The sequence below is a fragment of the Xyrauchen texanus genome, chromosome 30 (assembly GCF_025860055.1).
Source record: "Xyrauchen texanus isolate HMW12.3.18 chromosome 30, RBS_HiC_50CHRs, whole genome shotgun sequence".
NCBI lineage: Eukaryota > Metazoa > Chordata > Actinopteri > Cypriniformes > Catostomidae > Xyrauchen > Xyrauchen texanus.
The window spans coordinates 23276870-23294919 of record NC_068305.1 but is presented as its reverse complement, the minus strand read 5'-3'; the positions used below and the strand labels follow the sequence as shown (position 1 = coordinate 23294919).

At 41.4% G+C, this 18050-nt stretch overlaps 1 protein-coding gene across 1 annotated transcript in view; it reads right to left on the bottom strand.

Annotated features, from left to right (window-relative positions):
• The window catches only part of syne1a (spectrin repeat containing, nuclear envelope 1a), a 173155-nt gene that overhangs the window by 67097 nt on the left and 88008 nt on the right, over positions 1-18050 (bottom strand). Inside the window, exons 63-72 of the mRNA XM_052098241.1 lie at positions 17793-17946; positions 17335-17478; positions 17001-17165; positions 16519-16836; positions 16221-16376; positions 11638-11808; positions 8481-8807; positions 8115-8267; positions 7702-7869; positions 7218-7394 (exon numbers count right to left, since the gene is read on the bottom strand). Coding sequence (XP_051954201.1) covers positions 7218-7394; positions 7702-7869; positions 8115-8267; positions 8481-8807; positions 11638-11808; positions 16221-16376; positions 16519-16836; positions 17001-17165; positions 17335-17478; positions 17793-17946 — 1933 coding nt within the window. The remainder of the gene's footprint in view (positions 1-7217; positions 7395-7701; positions 7870-8114; positions 8268-8480; positions 8808-11637; positions 11809-16220; positions 16377-16518; positions 16837-17000; positions 17166-17334; positions 17479-17792; positions 17947-18050) is intronic.

The window sequence follows — 18050 nt, the reverse complement described above, 5'->3', positions numbered from 1 at the left end:
TCTGAGCACAGTTGATGAATAATGAGAGCGGCGGTCCGTCAGCAGGGGCATACATAGAAACACTATGTGCGCACACGCGCGGTCTGTCAGTCAAGAATGCACGCTCTCTATCTCACCTGAGAGTCACTTATCAGTGCAAATCTGTCAAACTCATTTGAATAGCTTAACACAGATATTTGCTTGTCATGAAAACAATCATAACAGGAAAACATTATAGTTTATCCTGCAGTAATGGCATTGAGATGCCTTCATGCATATGCTAAATAGTGAGCTGTGTTACTTCACTGTACTGTAAAACACTAAAGAGGGTGAATAAATCTTTATGACTTCTCACTGAAGTAGTTTTGGAATTAATAGTGGATATATCTCTTGTTCTGGAACGTAGTATCTCAGGTGAGTGTGATGTTGAACACTCATGGAGTAATAAATTGACAGTGTCTTTGACAGTGACAACAGAACTGATCATATCTGTTTTCTTTATTGCAATGAATGTGGGAGAAAGTGGCTCTTTGAAAAATTTAAACCAAACCATGAGAAAATTGAATGGTTATTCCCTCCCAAAAATAAAGCCAAGTCCATTTGACAAGTGTTGAATGCTCTGGCATCCCTAATCCCATGAGCAGAAAAGCTGATGCTGATTGACATTCTTAATACAAAAACCCTCGCAGGGGGCAGGCGATGACAGGCTTGCTTTGGCAGACGACAAGAGTTGGCAGAGCACGTGCAGACTAAGGAATTCATTGACCAGATTGCCAGGTGGCTGGATTTACCATGTGGCATTGTTCTAGCAAGGTTGGCACAAAATGTTTGGAAGGGGGTATAAACTAGCAAACAGAGAGGGAGGGGTTTTAGCAATGTCTGGGGTTGTGTTAACTGATTTGGTCTTGATGGGCAAAATAAAACTGGCATGGGGAAAGGGGTGAGGTATTAATAAACTAGGTGGTTTGCTTAGAGAGTGGCAGAGCAAACATGTGTCATATGGCAGAGAGTAGTTTGCAGTTGCCACATTTGAGGTGCATGTGATTACAGTTCTTAGAGGAAAGCGGGTGGCAGCTTTTAGTGGGACGCTGCAAGAGCTAGAGTAGGGGGGGAATGGTGATTTGCTAAAGGGGTGTGTGCACTCACTTTCAATGCCATGGGCTTTAATGATATGCTTTCATGGAGAAATTACTTCTTAGTGCCTCCTGATGGGTCTTCTTGTAATGACACTGGCATGCATAAACCAAAATATCAAGCAGATTTCATTGCCACATCGCCAGACTACCAGGATAATTGATTGCATGGTAAAGGTTGATTTAATCTGATTTAAAAGACTAATAAATTGAGAGAAGTATTTTGTTAACACTTTAGGGCATCTAGGAAGCCAAGAAGGGTAGTTTAAATTATTAAGGAGATCTGGCAGACTGGCAATACGTTTGAGCTCATTTGAGCTGGCTAGAATAACCTATGAGGTGAGCAGGATCGCAATACATATGGCACTTTTCCACTGCACATTAAGGTTCGACTCGACTTTGCTCGCTTTACTTTTCTAAGCTTGCTTTTCCACTACAGTTTAGTGCAGCCTCATCATGGGTGGGATTATAGGTGTCACGATTCCCTTGTTGTCTGCCATGGGTTTCACTTGTCATTGTTAAATGTACTACACGTCCCAGAATCCACCTGCCATCACCACCGCCATTTTATTCATTGTTCTCACCTGTGTCTAATTCAGTCATCACTCCCTGGTTATTTAAGCCCTGCTTTTTGTTCACTCCTTGTCGTTCGTTGAATGTTGTCAAGCCTGATCTGTGTTTCCCTGCCTGAGTTCTTAGTTTATGTTTGTTTCCCCATCGAGGGTTTTTCCTTTGTGTTTGTTTTGTATTTTGTTAATAATAAAGAAGCCTGCATTTAGATCCTCTCTCCTCGCTGCCTCATTCCTAACAGAATGAACGACCAACTATGGATCTAGCAGGGTTCCTCATGGAGCTGACACAGGCGGACTTGACTGTCCGGAGTTCTCCTACTTTTTCACCAACGTGGCCAGTTGCACGGGCTGGGATGACCACACTCTGAAGGTGGCATACCGGTTCGGTGTTCCCAAACACCGGTGGTGGGAACTCCCGGAGACTGCACCTGGCGGGAGTACGTGGGACTCATCTTGGAGGAGTTCGCTGCCGGGGAACCACCTCTCCAGATCCTCTGGGCTTTCCTCTCCAGCCACGGTGAGTGAGCCAACCCCCACGCCTGCCGTGGTCAACGAACCAGCGCTGCTAACTTCATCCGCCCGGAGGAGGAGGAGAAGAAAGGCCTCTGCTCTCCAGCCTCCACTAACCACGGCCAACCAGCCAATGCCTGCAGCCCCGAAGGTCAGTGAACCAGTGCCTGTAGCCCCCAATGTCAGTGAGCCAGCGCCTGTAGCCTCCGATGTCAGTGAGCCAGCGCCTGTAGCCTCCGATGTCAGTGAGCCAGCGCCTGTAGCCTCGACCGTCCCTGAGCCAGCGCCTGTAGCCTCGACCGTCCCTGAGCCAGCGCCTGTAGCCTCGACCGTCCCTGAGCCAGCGCCTGTAGCCTCGACCGTCCCTGAGCCAGCGCCTGTAGCCTTGACCGTCCAAGAGCCAGTACCCCCCGAGCTTTCCAGAGCTCCGCCTTCCGAGCTTTCCAGAGCTCCGCCTTCCGAGCTTTCCAGAGCTCCGCCTACCGAGTTTCCCGAGCTTTCCAGAGCTCCGCCTCTCGAGCTTTCCAGAGCTCCGCCTCCCGAGCTTTCCAGAGCTCCGCCTCCCAAGCCTCCCGAGCTTTCCAGAGCTCCGCCTCCCGAGCTTTCCAGAGCTCCGCCTCCCGAGCCTCCCGAGCTTTCCAGAGCTTCGCCTCCCGAGCTTTCTACGGCTCCTCTCCCAGAGACTCCTGACCCTCCTGCGGCTCCGCCTCTCAAGCCTCCTTCGGCTCCTCCCCCTAAGCCTCCCTTGGCTCCGCCTCTCGAGCCTCCCAGGGCTCCGTCTCTCAAGCCTCTCGAGCCTTCCAGGGCTCCGCCTCTCAAGCCTCTCGAGCCTTCCAGGGCTCCACCTCTCGAGCCTCCTATGGCGCTTAATTCCACGCCTCCGCCTGCAATGGCTCCACCTCCCACGGTTCGGCCTCCTGAACCTGTCCTTGCCCTGTGGCCGCCTTCCAGGCCTCCTGAACCTGTCCTTGCCCTGTGGCCAGCTCCCAGGCCTCCTGACCCTGTTCTTGCCTGGTGGCCAGCTCCCAGACCACCTGACCCTGTTCCCGTCCTGTGGCCTCCTCCCAGGTTCCCCAAACCTGTCCTTGCCCTGTGGCCAGCTCCCAGGCCTCCTGAACCTATCCTTGCCCGGTGGCCAGCTCCCAGACCACCTGAACCTGTCCTTAACCTTTGTGCCCCCTTGGACTTCCTGTCTGCCCCCTGTGCCTCCTTGGACTGCCTGTCTGCTCCCTGTGCCTCCTTGGACTGCCTGTCTGCCCTTTGTGCCCCTTGGACTGCCTGTTTTCCCCTTGTACTCCCTTGGTCTGTCTGTTTGCTCCCCCCCCCCCTCCCTTGGACGATTTTTTTTTCATTTATTTTTTTTCTCTGAGGAGCGTCTGGAAGCCGCTCCTTTGAGGGGGGGGCTATGTCACGATTCCCTTGTTTTCTGCCCTGGGTTTCACTTGTCATTGTTAAATGTACTACACTTCCCAGAATCCACCTGCCATCACCACTGCCATTTTGTTCATTGTTCTCACCTGTGTCTAATTCAGTCATCACTCCCTGGTTATTTAAGCCCTGCTTTTTGTTCACTCCTTGTCGTTCGTTGAATGTTGTCAAGCCTGATCTGTGTTTCCCTGCCTGAGTTCTTAGTTTATGTTTGTTTCCCCATCGAGGGTTTTTCCTTTGTGTTTGTTTTGTATTTTGTTAATAATAAAGAAGCCTGCATTTAGATCCTCTCTCCTCGCTGCCTCATTCCTAACAATAGGATGATCGTCATAGTTGCGCCGCCTCTGCTGCTGTGACATCATCTTAAACGTGACACAAACACACAACAAAGGAGCAATGAAGGATATCGAAGGAATGGTGTTCTTGATTCTCGGCATGTGGCATAACGACAAACTTTGTTTCAAAAGAGGCTGACAGAAGCGAGATAAATTCCCGCATAAAAAAACAGGAGAGTTTGAGAAATCATACCAAAGCGCAGACGAGGACATCACATTGTGTTAGATCGACGATGCACGAGGGTAAGCTAACCTGTCATCCAGCTTATAGATTCTCTCTGACCAATCAGTGATCTGCAGGGTTTTGACATCACATTTAGTATTGGCTCGGCTCACTTGGAACCTCGGCCGAGGTGGTACTAAAAAAGTACCAGGTACTATCCACAGTGGAAAACCCCCAAAAAGTGAGCAGAGCAGAGTAGAGTCGAGTTGAGCCATACCGTGCAGTGGAAAAGTCTCAATAGTGACATTGACACAATGACTAGAAACCATACAGATAATAAGCACCTCATTAAATTCCTCAGGTTTTACATTCACTACAATTCATTCAGTGGTTTAGGCAAAAATAAACCATTCTGGTGACACATTACAAAAAGGTTGTGTATTACAACATTAGTTAACACAATATATATCATGAACTAATAATGAACAATACATTTACAGCATTTACTAATCTTGAAAATGCTAATTTCTACATATACCTTTTTTAACATTACAAGTTGTATATGCTAACATTAGCAAATGCATTATGAACTAACATGAACAAATAATGAACAATAGTATATTTTAGGGTTGTGAATCGATTAAAAACATTAAACTAATGAATCACACAGTTTTCTGTGATTGAAATTAAATTATGGTACATGATGCACTATAACAAACATTAAAATCATCATAAATATATGTACTTTATACTTTGTCTCAATGAACTTGCTTTGTCTCAATGAAACAAGATATTGGTTAGTCATCATTTATTTCAATTATTTAAATATGTACATGTTTATAATATTATTATTATTGTTTTTTAATTTGTGGGTAGAGTTAATTAGACAATTTATTACAGGTATTAATCTTTGATACAGGTATATGCATACATGCCATAAAATCAGTGGACATGTTGTAATTACAATTTGGGCAAAATCTTCTGGTGTTTTCCAGTGGACTTTTTTTAATAATAGGATCAAATGGGCAGATTCAATTCATCTCAAACTTTATTGACAAGAGAAACGTAAGTGTACATTGCCAATGCATTATTAGATGCTATCAATATAGATATAAAACATACTGAAATCTGAAGTTTAATTAGCTGTAGTTTAAAAATCTGTGAGGGAAAAACATTAGTCATGTTTCGGCCATTGTACAAAGGTGCCTGGTTTTATTAATGGCAGGCAGAAGATGCCCTAACCCCACCCTCCACCCTAATTGGAGCATGTAAGGCTAAGTAGCCTCCGACAGGAACAACTCAGGACACCTTTTTCCCATCACATGAAGTTTCAGGAAGTAAAAAAAAAAACGGATACTGCATTAAATGCGTTAATTTACACTCTAAAAAAGTACTGTAAATGTACAGCCAAATTCCTACAGCAATCTACTGTGATTCTTAAATACAGTACTTTGCTGTTAAAAATGTTGCATTCTGGGAGATCAAGAGCAGACTCACTGAAGTGACTAGTTTTACAGTAAATAGCTGTTCTATGCAAGGCATTAGGGGAAATGAACATTTCAAATTGTGATATCATCTCAAGCTATAGTGACATACCCTGTATATATATATCATGATGCTTCTGACCAACTCCTCTATTCTTTATCATCTCACATCAGCCTTTACTTGTCTGTCTAATGAGAAGTCAAATAAACCTTTGAAGCAATGTACATATTAAATGTACAGTTTTGCCAAGATTGAAAAGTGTATTTTTTATGATATAAACAAAAAAACAACAACAACAACCTGCACACAGTAAAATAACAGCATAGCACTGCATTGTGGGTTATAATGGTGACATACCCATAAGCCTTTGAGCTTGAATAAGTATGCATGCTTTGGAAATGCATTGGGGCTACAAAAATTAAAAACAAACAAAAAAAACATGTACAAAAGTTTTTATTCAGACTTAATAGAAGTCTTAAGTTTAATTAGTGTTGTTGTTTTGTTATCAATAGTTGTGTTTTTTTTTTTTTAAGTCACCATTATGGTGATTAGTGTTCTCTTGAGCTGGCACCTTGGACCTTCTTTCTTATTAAATTATGTTCTTCCAACCAGTCAATTTGAGTTTAAGTTAAACACGAGAAGATGCACTGTGCTAGTTGGAAGACAAAGCATAAGGTCAGACTGAATGTCTGATCCTACCTCGTAACCAGCACTAAAGTGTCTAGTTATGCATTACAAATAAAAATATAAACACAAAAATAATAAAGGAAATTATATCAGCAATCTGAGTGTTTTATGTTTTTGATGAATTTACAGAATAACAGAATTTGTTAACAAGACACACACTGATATCAATTCTCGGCATACTAAACGCAACAATGGTGACAATTAACAAACATACTTTTACATAAAAAAGTAAAAGCTGAACATCAAAATACAAGTATCTTAGACTGCAACAAAAACAACATCAAAATAAACCAGCAAATAGTAAAAAATCTAAGTAAATTCTTCATGCCGCAGTGCATAATGGGAACATAGCTGTTAATTTCAACAACAGTAGACAGTAAGTAATTTAACAGCAATATGCAGCTAAATTGCAGTTGTATATTGTGGTTGGCAAAAACTTGCTGTTAATTTCAAGAACGGTAACGAAACGTATTTTTACAGTATAATGCTGGCAACCACAGCTGCCAGTAGTTTACTGTTTTTTTTACAGGATTTCTTTTCTACAGTGTATATAAAAAGCAAAAAAATATTAATCGCAGAAATTAACGCATTACATTTCTAAGCTCTAGCATATTTATAAATTAACATTAACAAATGCTGTACACAATTATTGTTCATTGCAAGTTCATGACATTCACAAAGGCTAATACACAACGTTAATATAAAGAATCATAGTGTTACCATCAAGTTATACTCTTTAATAGTGTCAATTTAAAAGGCTTTCTATGTTTGTAAATTCCTGACAGAGTGATCAGGGTATCACCCTAACTATTTATGCATTAGAAAATCCATAAAATCACACTCCTGTCTACAGAAACTGTCTCAGCAAAGTATGCATGGGCACAATGCTAGTCTAGTGTGTGTGTTTGTTGGCAAGTACACTCACACGCTGGGCAGTGCTGCAGATGGCAGAGTAGCTGTCTCTTGCACCCTGCTGGTGGTTCTGAATTTGCTGGCAAAGGCGAGCCTGGAGGCGCACACTGCAGCCAGACAACAGATCCTCTCCCTTCTCCTTCAGAATAGCCAGACGCTCCTCAAAGCCTGCTATCTCCTCCATAATGGCCTGAGATGATGCAGTGATATTTCCAAACACACATTCAAGTTGAGTCAGAAAGAGGTTTGAAAACAGAGTCTACAGAAGTCTACTCCAGAAGATTTAGATTTCTTAGAAATAGCATATAATATTCCTGACAATTCTGATATTAACAAGAACTCTTCATATTATTTTGTATAACATTCTAACAAGCACACATTGAACATGACAGTACATCTCATTTTCATATTTAGGTAAACAAAGCGTCCATTTATCATTTGGTTATCATGGTTATTTGAGGTGTACTGTTCTTCTGCAAAGCCTTATGATTTGTCACCTTATGTCTCGCTAGCTGCTGAGTGGCAGCTTCAAGTCCACCACTTGATGATGGGTCAGGAGTCACCATCCTGCTGGACATCTGCAGTAGCCAACGCTCTACTTCCTGAAGATCTTTGTGGTAAGCTTCCTGTTTCTTCACCTGACCCTCCAATCTTAGAACATGGGTCTAAGAAAATAGGATTGATTAAGATATTTCCAAGCTCTGTAGAAGGGCATCTATGCTAAATGACCCATTTGTGCAGCTTACAGTATTTCATATAAAAGTTCTGAGTGGATTTGGAAGGGAGCTTTGCCATGTTAACTTTGCCATGTTTGTCTACAAAGTGAATCAAACTATTTTCTTTCAAAAAAGCAAGAAAAAAGAGTTTTGGGTTTATGTAAAGTAGCCTTGTAGTGAATGTGAGAGCTCACCCTTGCTGAGCCACACAGCTCCTGGTAGTCTGCCTGTAGTCTGGTCATGTTGTCTGTGATGGAAGGGGAGTGGATGAGTGTCATCAGAGTTTTTCCTTTCTCTAGCACGAAGTTCACAGCAGAATCACGGGACAACAGTGTCTGCTCCACAGCCTGGACACAACAAAAACAACCAGCACTCAAGCTTCTAGATGAGTTCTTCACAAAATTGAAGATGATCATATTACATTAGTACTGCGACTCTATCTGTCTAATGTATCTATCTATCCATGTACAGGCCAATTTAATCAACCTAAATACAATTATATGTACTTGTATAATTATAGCTTTAATATAGGATGAAGGCAGCCAAAAAAAATCTCCTACCTTATACTTGGCCAGCTGGGCTTTTCTCTGGTAGAGTTCAGCTTTGGGTTCTACAGTAGAGCTAAGCAGGGATCGAGTCTCCCAAAGCCAATGCATTTGGACCTTGTATCGTTCTTGGATATCTTTATAGAGCACAATGCTCCTTTCCAGGGTAGCATGCTCTTCCCGTAGCCCGAGTATAAGCTCTTCAAGTTGTGATCGCCCTGTTTGAACTTCCTTCTCTAGCCTGGATGCTCCAGGGTCATCCAGGAAAGAAACGGCTTGCTCTGCTTGCTCTCTAAGTGTTTTGAGTAGGCTGTGACCATGATCCAATTCCCCCTGAATAGACTGCAGAGTGAGAGAATATTATATTCAGTTTAGCAGTGTTTCCCAACCTATCATGCCAGAAATGGCTTGATTTGAACTCATATTGTACTAAACATTATTTAGTATTATGAATAGTCGTGTATTAAGAGTTTACAGAAATCTACACCTGTTCAGTGTTTTTATAAAGTCAAGATGCACATATATTCCTCACTTGTGTCATCCACACAAATTGAAGCAGTTTACACATATTATTTGTTTTGTTTTCTTGCTTTAAAGAGAAACTGGAATTGATAGAAATACTGTTGAAATAAAATAACGATTTTAATCATGATTAAGTTGGCAGCCCAATATTTTTCACTTACAATTTCTGTTTTATACAAGGTAAACTAACCAAGTACCCCCTGGAACTGGAAAGTCTCCCATGGCAGGGCCCTAGCCAGGAATTCAGGGCACCATCCATCAATACTACTGGAATTGTTGTAGGCTTCCAGCACCTTTGGGGCCCTAAAATTGTTTACCCAGCTTTCCTCTTAGTAGCCATGGCCCTGCCCCATAGGGTACACATACAGTATTGGGAGCAATACTCTATAGTGCTACTTTTAAAACAAAACAACATAGAAGGGTACAAAAAGAGCAACAATGACAAACAAAAATAAATCAATAAATTAATGAGCCAAAGGTGACATATTTATGCCTTTCCCAGTGTACAACCAAGACGTGTATTTCCTGTTCCTGACAGTTTCTGGTCCCTTTTTTCATTTGAGGCTTCAGGTTGTGAGAGTGCTCCTCTGAAGTGAACTTTTCTGGTGGGCACTTTGAAGCCTGCCAGACTCCTGACATCTGAGTGTGGAGACCCAGCAAGGCCCCGGTCAGAGATATGAGAGGAAGACCCAATTACCCAAGCCTTAAATAGTGCTGCCACAGTGGGGTTTACCCAGCAAAAAGCATACTCAGCCTCACTGATTCTCTTCTTTTACCTTTAAGCATGAAGCTTCTCTATAAGATTTCAGCCTGTCATCTCAACAAAGAGCAGTACACGAGAGGCCCCTGGCTGTACAGCTGGATGTGGAGCTACTGCTGGGGTACTGCCAGGGAAATGAGATCCAGTGTTTTAATGATCAACACTACACCCAAATGAGAAGGAAAATTACTGATGCAGAAAGATGTAGGAACAGGGATGATTGGGCTGAGAAATATGATGGATTAATTTGAATTGGGCTGGCATCAAATTTCACAACTAATTGCATGCTTATTCAATCACAAAAATCATTACATATTACATTTATGTACATATTCTCCATGTGTGCATATCTTTGTGTGTGTGTGCCTACATTGTGGGGACCAAATGTTCTACAGTAGCCAACTGTACTCACAAGGTAGAGAGTTTAAGAGACTATACAATGTTTGAATGAAAATGTAAAAATGCAGAAAGGCTTGTGTAGTAAGGGTTAGGTTTAGGGGATGTAAAATATCATTAGCTCAGAATAAAAACTAAAAAATAGAAATCAATGGAAAGTCTGGACAATGATAGAACATTAAACGTGTTTGTGTGAGTGTGTGTGTTTGGACCATCACCATGTCACTTTGGTCTGCTGCATTTGTGCAGCTCTACTGATCCAACAACACTGATTAAATGATAAGCCAAAGCCAAACAGTATATGTGAATATGTATGCATGTATTTGTGTGTATGCATACAACTGTGAAAGAGCAGAGTGGGCATATGATGCTGAAGCTGCAAGGGCATTGCATTAATTACACAGTATGTGCCAGCAGGTTCCACAGACAGACCACTCCATCTCAGCTTTCACAGTAGGGGAAAGAGCGAAGTGGATGTTTGTGTGTGTGTGTGTGTGTGTGTGTGTGGATAGGGTGCAACTGTACTAAAGCTTTTGTTGCTTTGTCTTCTTAAAAATATGATCAATATGTCTACAACATAAAGAGACACGTGTGTGCACACACACACACACACACACACACACACACACACACAGGCTCTTACAATCTCAAATATGGACGCAAAACTGTGCCAGGCCCAGTGAGAGTTATAGTCTGTAATGTGTGTCATTTTATCAGGCCAAATCAATAGCTCTTGAACCACAGGATAAAAAGGGGTGAAAGTTTCATCTGTTTATCTCTTGCTTTCATTGAGTAAAAAGAAAAAACATCTTTGCACAAGTGTTAATTTTTGTTTGCAGATTTAAAATATATGCTTAGATACATTTGTTTAGGATTAATGTATTTTATGATCAAATGTTTCAATGAAATATATATTTCATGTATTTTGTTGTAGTTAACAAAAGAAGAGTATCTTTATGTAAAATGTAATAACCCTCTATTGCGCTGCATTATTCTCTGATACTTTACATTCATTGCATCCATATCCACCGCATTTACAGTATATCCATTCCACTGTTGCTTATTTCTTGGCAACAAAGACATTTAAGCAAATACTTATTAACATACTGAATAATTTGTATCAGTGCAACTGTTTGAAAATTACATTTACTGATATCTGAATAATAGTTCACATCAATCAAAAATGTGTGTCCTCCACACAGAGAATCATGCCAGAAGAAGATCTGATCAAAGATTTAATGAATGCCAGGATGTAGTGTGACAAACAAAAAACTTTGTATTGGTTTATTCAAAGTCAAGTCATCCCTGCACCATTTTATTGCCATCATATTTGCATCATATGCTTACAAGTGAAAAAACATACATCAAAAATAGGGTTAAATTCTGATGGAGATTGTAGGGTCTTCATTCCAAAGTATTAAGCTCCTATGCAAGTTACATACAGAAGGATGTTCTCATGTTGTTTGTAATGTAAGTGTTTTCACTGTGCCATACCTCCAGCCTCTTCATCTTCTTTTCCATGGTAATGTGGTCAAGGGCCTCCGTTCTTTCAATAGCAATTTTGAAACTCTTCCTCGCTGCACTCAGCCAATCAGAGAAGGTCCTGAGAGTATTGTCAGCCTCTGTGATGCTCTGCAACTCCTCCTGGAGCTGTTTGAGGGTCTCCTGAATGACAGAGGGATAATTCAATAGGCACGCTCTCAAGAACACTCATTTGTCTTTGTGCATATCTTCCTAATTTTGTTCCCCACATCCTCATGTAGTGTTTGATTGAGTCAATGCTGCATACTTGCAAACACACTGCAAAAAAACATTTTCAAGACAAGAATTTTTGTCTTGTTTTCCAGTAAAAATATCTAAACATTCTTAAAATCTGATTTATTTACTTGCCAAGCAAACTGACATAAGATTTTAAGTCTTATTTTGAGAGAAATCTAATTAAATTAAGTGAACTTTATACTTACAACAAGAAAATAAATCTGCCAATGGGGTAAGCAAAATACACTTAATTCAAAGGGAAAACAAGTGTATTTTGCTTACCCCATTGGCAGATTTTTTTCTTGTTTTAAGTATAAAGTTCACTTAATTTAATTAGATTTCTCTCAAAATAAGACTTAAAATCTTATGCCAGTTTGCTTGAGGCTAAGCTATTTTGCCACATGACATGCACATTGACATGCTGATCACTCATGCACATGGCATTAATTAACACTTTGTGCTGTGCTGAGCGCACACCTTCAGTATCTGCAGAGACGTAATTGCTCTTGACTACAGCGCATGTGACGGCCTGTTGTTTCTAACAGAATAATCAATCACTTTCTTTTATGACACAGCCAGGGTGTTTGCATGTTTGTGAGAAGTGGGCAAGAAGAAGACGTGTTACAGCAAGTGTTAAAAACCATTAAGCTGTTGCCAAGGAAGCAGAAACAGCGACTGATGGGCAAGATTGGCTCCTATATTGTTTAATTACAAGCTTAGGTCTCAGTGTGAGAAAGACACTGATTTTTCAACATGTAATTTTTCTTTCTGTCCTTCCAGAGGGAGAGGGAATAAAAAGAAGCTGGTTTACCAGGCTGGATAGCTCCAAAGTTTATACAACTGAGAAATTAGACTTATCAGTGTGTTTTGGCAGCAAAGTCAGAGATAAGTCAATGACATCAGGTTCTACTAACAGAAATATGATTATGGAGACAGACGAATACATACAGAATGACTAAATCTAATTTAACCTGGTTTTGCAGTGTTAGCTAGAAATTACATTTTTAATTAGAAATTAAAATGTTTAATTAAATTTAATTAGAAATGAAAAATAACCGAAATATAGTGAAAAGGGATAGGTCACAATGGTCGATCATTTGTCCAATAACTGACTAGTCAATGTGTGAGGTTAACTATTTAATCCAACATTTGTCTTTAGTTATAATGATATTTTTAAGGACAGTTAGTTGGTAGATGGTTTGCATGGTAAAATCCTCTCTGAGAAGTTTTTTTACATTCTTCTCTTTTAATGAACTTTAGGTTACTCATATGATTCCGGTTCTCAGGATAACAGAAGTGAGGCATCTCACTATGGGATATAAGGGGACTCGCCTCAGGTGTGTCACATCCTGGAAGCACCAATTACACCACGTCTGTCAGTTGACAGACCAATCCCACAGTTGTAAGGGAGCCCCACTTCCCTCATTTAAGACACTGCCTAATGTCCCTTCTTCATTCTCCACATATCTCTTTTCCATGCAACTGCAATTATGGAAGTGTGGTGAGACACTGTTATCAGAGAACCGGGGTTACACGAGTAACCTAAAGTTCTCTTTCTAACATTAGTTTGGTCTCTCAATATGAGATATAGCTGTATTTCAGACAGTCAACCAACATGTGCAAGAACCCAATCAAATTCCCAAAGAATGGATAGGAGGGATCAAATAACACACTTGTGCTTTCACCGTGTTATTGTTTTTAATCATCGGCAGATTGACTACCCACACACAAAGGACTGAATAAATCCACGATGACTCTGTAACATCCAGTCTATAAAATCTGACAAAAGTGTGAAGTGAAGCCCAACTCGCAGCCGCACAAATGTCCTGGACTAAAACCCCACTAAACAGCGCCCACAAGGTATCCATTCCTCTGGCTGAATGAGCTCTCAAGCACTCTGGTGGTCGCAACCCCAGACTATTATAAGTTAATATAATAGCCTCCACTACCTAATGAGAAAGACGTGATATGGGTCTGCCTTTATGAGAATCAGCCCACAAAGCAAAAAGCAGATTACTCCTCCTTAATGCCTTTGTTCTTTGTTCCATTACTAACTGGACACAAACAGTAAAGCAGCTCGTCCTTCGACAAGGAAAAAAGCAGTGGGTAAAAAGTCAGCAAGTCCACCAGCTTACAGCTAAGCACAGAGTTGCTCATCATCGCTCATCATCGCCAATAACAAAGCACCCTTTTGCAAAAGGAGCTATAATTCTATACTTTTTACTGGTTCAAAGTGAGCTGAGAAAGCACTTTCAGGACCATGGACAGATTCCATATCAGAACTACCGGTTTTGACACTCTGTTCTAATGCAGAACGCCCCTCATAAACCTTAAAACAAGCGGGTGTTGACCTATTGCTTTAGAGTAAATTCCCACATGACAAGCCGATATGCAGTGAGATAAACCTTAATGGTAGAAAAGGCTCTGCCTTTTTCCAAAAGTTCATGAAGAAAACACAAAACATCTGCCACCAAACATATAAATGGAATAATGTGTGCACACCATTGCTTAAAGAATTTAGGATTGCACGTGGAGCGCGTTGAGGCAGCCCTCGTGATCTGAATCATGTCAGTCCACCTCAGGGGTAAACACTTAAATTTAGCCTATCATGGGACAGGCCCAAAGAGCTACTCATTCCTGGTCGGGGTAAAATATTCCCCCCTGTGCTTGTGACAGCAAGTCTCTCGGTAGTGGGAGGGGCCAGGCTAGCCAAACCAGAGTTGTATTATCTATGTCGGCAACAGTTTCCCTGGCCAGCTTGGGACAATATGTATGACTGAGTATTCTCTTACTCTTCTTAGATTTGGAATGATTACAATAAAATCACTGCGGCATAACTTGTGAGTGATGTGTCTGTCATAACCACTTTCCTCAGTGAGACTGCCCCTAAAGGGGTTTCCTCGAGATGGGAAGAGGGGACTCTCCAATGACAGAGAGTTTGCATCCCCTCTGACATCACTCTCACTCTGCAGTTGAGATGATGTTGAGGACACAAGCGCTGCTATCCAGTGCTGAAACTCTCTCATTTGCAGTAGTCTCAATGGAATGACTGACACCGTTGAGGCCATCAGACCCAATAGGCGTAGATAAAGCATGAATGATACTTTGTTCCTCTGGCAGGGAGGAGGGCTAATCAGGCTAATCAAGACCTCAAGAGGGATAAAGGCGACCTGAGGCAGCAGTTCGAGACAGAGTGTTACGGGCAGCTGCCCTGTTTGTGTTTGTGTCTTTTTGTTTAAGTTTATTATTAAACTATTATTTATATTGTCAAGCCGGTTCTCGCCTCCTCCTTTCCCTTTTACCTTGTTACAGTTCCCTTTCTGAAAAACGGACAACAGCAAATTGATATGTTGTGCTCCTCTGAAAGAAACGCTCGATACAGATCATAATTCAATTTGAGATCTAGATATATTATTTCTCGTGAGGGCATCAGACAGCACTTTGTCTCATTTATTTTGAAGCCTAAGCTCTCCAAATGAGATACCAGTGCTCTCATATCTATCTAGCTGGCTGCCGAGATGGAGCACAAAGGAATTTGTCGTCCAGATAAGCCAACACTCTGAAACCTGTTAATCTCAGTGGCTTTAGTGCTGCTTCAACAGCTGAAGACTATCAGTGCCAATTAAAGTCCGAAAGGCACCTTCAAAAATGTGTAGGCTACACCAAGATAGGAAAACCTTAAGATTTGTCTGTGTGATCTATAAATCCCTACATGAAAATGTGTCTTTCAGATTAACTGACGTAAATCAGTCTTTGGGAAGAAAAAATTTTGAAATATTTTTGAGTGTGAGCATTTTAAACTTGTAACTTCTGAGGTGTTTGTTGAGTTTCCGCTCTGTTCCTGTAGCTGGGGGTCTTTATCCTCTGGTGATGAAGAAAAACATCTAACATCTTATCTATTTGACACCATGACCCACACCCTCCTTTCCAACACATGCCGTACGAACCGGGAACAGTGTGGGCAACACTCAGGAGAGCAGTCTATGCATGTCTGACCCCCAGACAGGCAATGCACAGAGGATGGGAATCCTTGGGAGGGATAATAGATCCAAAAGCACACGGACAGGAGGGATCTTTTCCCTTCGCTCCGCTGCTCAGTGAACTCAGTTGCTCAGTGAGCTTGCAAGGCTAATTACACAGGGCATGCTTAAGACCAGTTAGTCAACTAGTTATTTAGACTACCTACTGACTAGTCAATTTTGAAAATATGTAGTTTTGCACATCTCTAACAGAGAAACAGTAGTAAAAACACACTTAAAGCTTATTGAATGATGCTACATAATTCCATGAAATTGAAAGCTTGTAAAAGGCTGTCTAACCTGTATCCGAAAAAGCAAGGCATGGTAGCGGGCAGTGTGCTGGGTAACCCTTGCACTGACACGACCACTAACATGAATATCCTCTACAACCTGCTGAGCAAGAGCACTGAGTCCTTCCAGATCACCCAGACGCTGAGCAGCCTCCATTTGCCACCACTGCAAATTGGGAATGGCATTAAAATGTCATCAATATTTCTGATACCAGTGCTAATAAAAATAATCCATATGTAGAATGTTCTGGTATTTATGTCACTATTAGTATAACACTGTCAAAAAGCATCATTTTAACATAGATTACCTTCAGGTGCTGTAGTTGGGCCTCCTTTGCAGTAACATCAGAGCGCCGATGACTTCTCACCCTAACTTTAAACTCCATGTCTACCAGCCACTGGTTCAAGCTTTGGAATAGACCCTCCAGCTGCTGCACCCTTGAGAGGGCCTGCTCTAACTGGACTTTGGTCTCCCCAAGCCGGTCTTGGTACCCCTGCCATTCTGTCTTTGCAGTTTCCAAGGCCCGATCCTCAATTTGAGGGGCACCCCATGAAATGACTCTGTCTCGACAGGCAAGAACTGAACAGAGCAAGTTATGTCCCTTTGGGCAATGAGACTGGAGCATCTGGAGATGTTATTAAACAGAGAGAAAGAGTGAAAGGTCTGTAAAAATAATCAGATTACAGACACAGGATGTTTGAAAAGTTGTTCATGTCCCATTTCTCCTCAGCTTGGTAAATATTAGACCTTTAATATATTAAGGATAAAAAATATTTAGGTGATATTAACCTGCAATTCTTTTAAAGTGTTCTCCAAAGCATTTATATCTTCATCCAGGGGTGAGAGGAGGGCCAAACTGCTCTGTTCTTGCTCCAGCCAGTCTTCAAACATGTGCAGTCCTCGCTGGTACTCTTGGTGAAGCAAAACCAATTCTTCTGCTTTACTGACAGCAGCCTGGAACACCAGTAGCATATCTTACTTCCTGCAATCTCAAGGACTTCTTCTACAGATCATTGTGGGACATTTAGTTGACTGCTTCATATTACTTGTTAAATATACTGTATCCTCATGACAAATTTAGATCAAGCAACGGCCTACAGCAACAGAGGTTTGATATGCATACCTTTGCTTTATCTTTGATGGCTGAATATCTCTCATTGAGTTTCTGGATCTCCTGTTGGGTGGCTGTGTGTTCAACAATGTTCGAACCCTTGGTAGCAATGGTCTCTAAGGGGCTGGAGTGGCTAAGAACTTCCTCATAGAGGAGCTGTTCAGAGAAACACATCAAAAAAAGCAATAAATTCTTTCAGTTGGCCTTCGATAAAACTCTGAAATGTAACTCAATACTCAAGAATCTCAGAGACTTGCACTTACATACACCCAAAACATAGCAAGCTAAAACTGACCTGACCCATATCAGTTGTGATGAATCATGCTTTACAAAACAAAATCAGGTAATATCTCCTATAGATGCCCTACAAGTAGAGGAGATTCTATGTTTCTATGATTTTATGTTTCTCTTTTTCTATGTTTCTCTTCTATAGTTTCTATGTTCTAAAACCTATGAAAATTATCAGTTGCCTTGGCACGGCCCAGGTTGGCTGTCTTGTCCCTCATTTCAGCATAGTGTTTGTCTGAGTTTCCAAGACTCTCATCCACTCGCTCCATCCAGCACTCAAACTGACTGACATCCTCCTGGTAACTGGTCCAGTGTGACAGGGCACCCTCAAGCTGGCTGTAAATGCAACATGTAAACAAGACATCCTATGGCATGATTACCAAACAGAATCTATGTTTCAGGAAATGCTTGAACAAACACAATTATCTAATTCAGATATA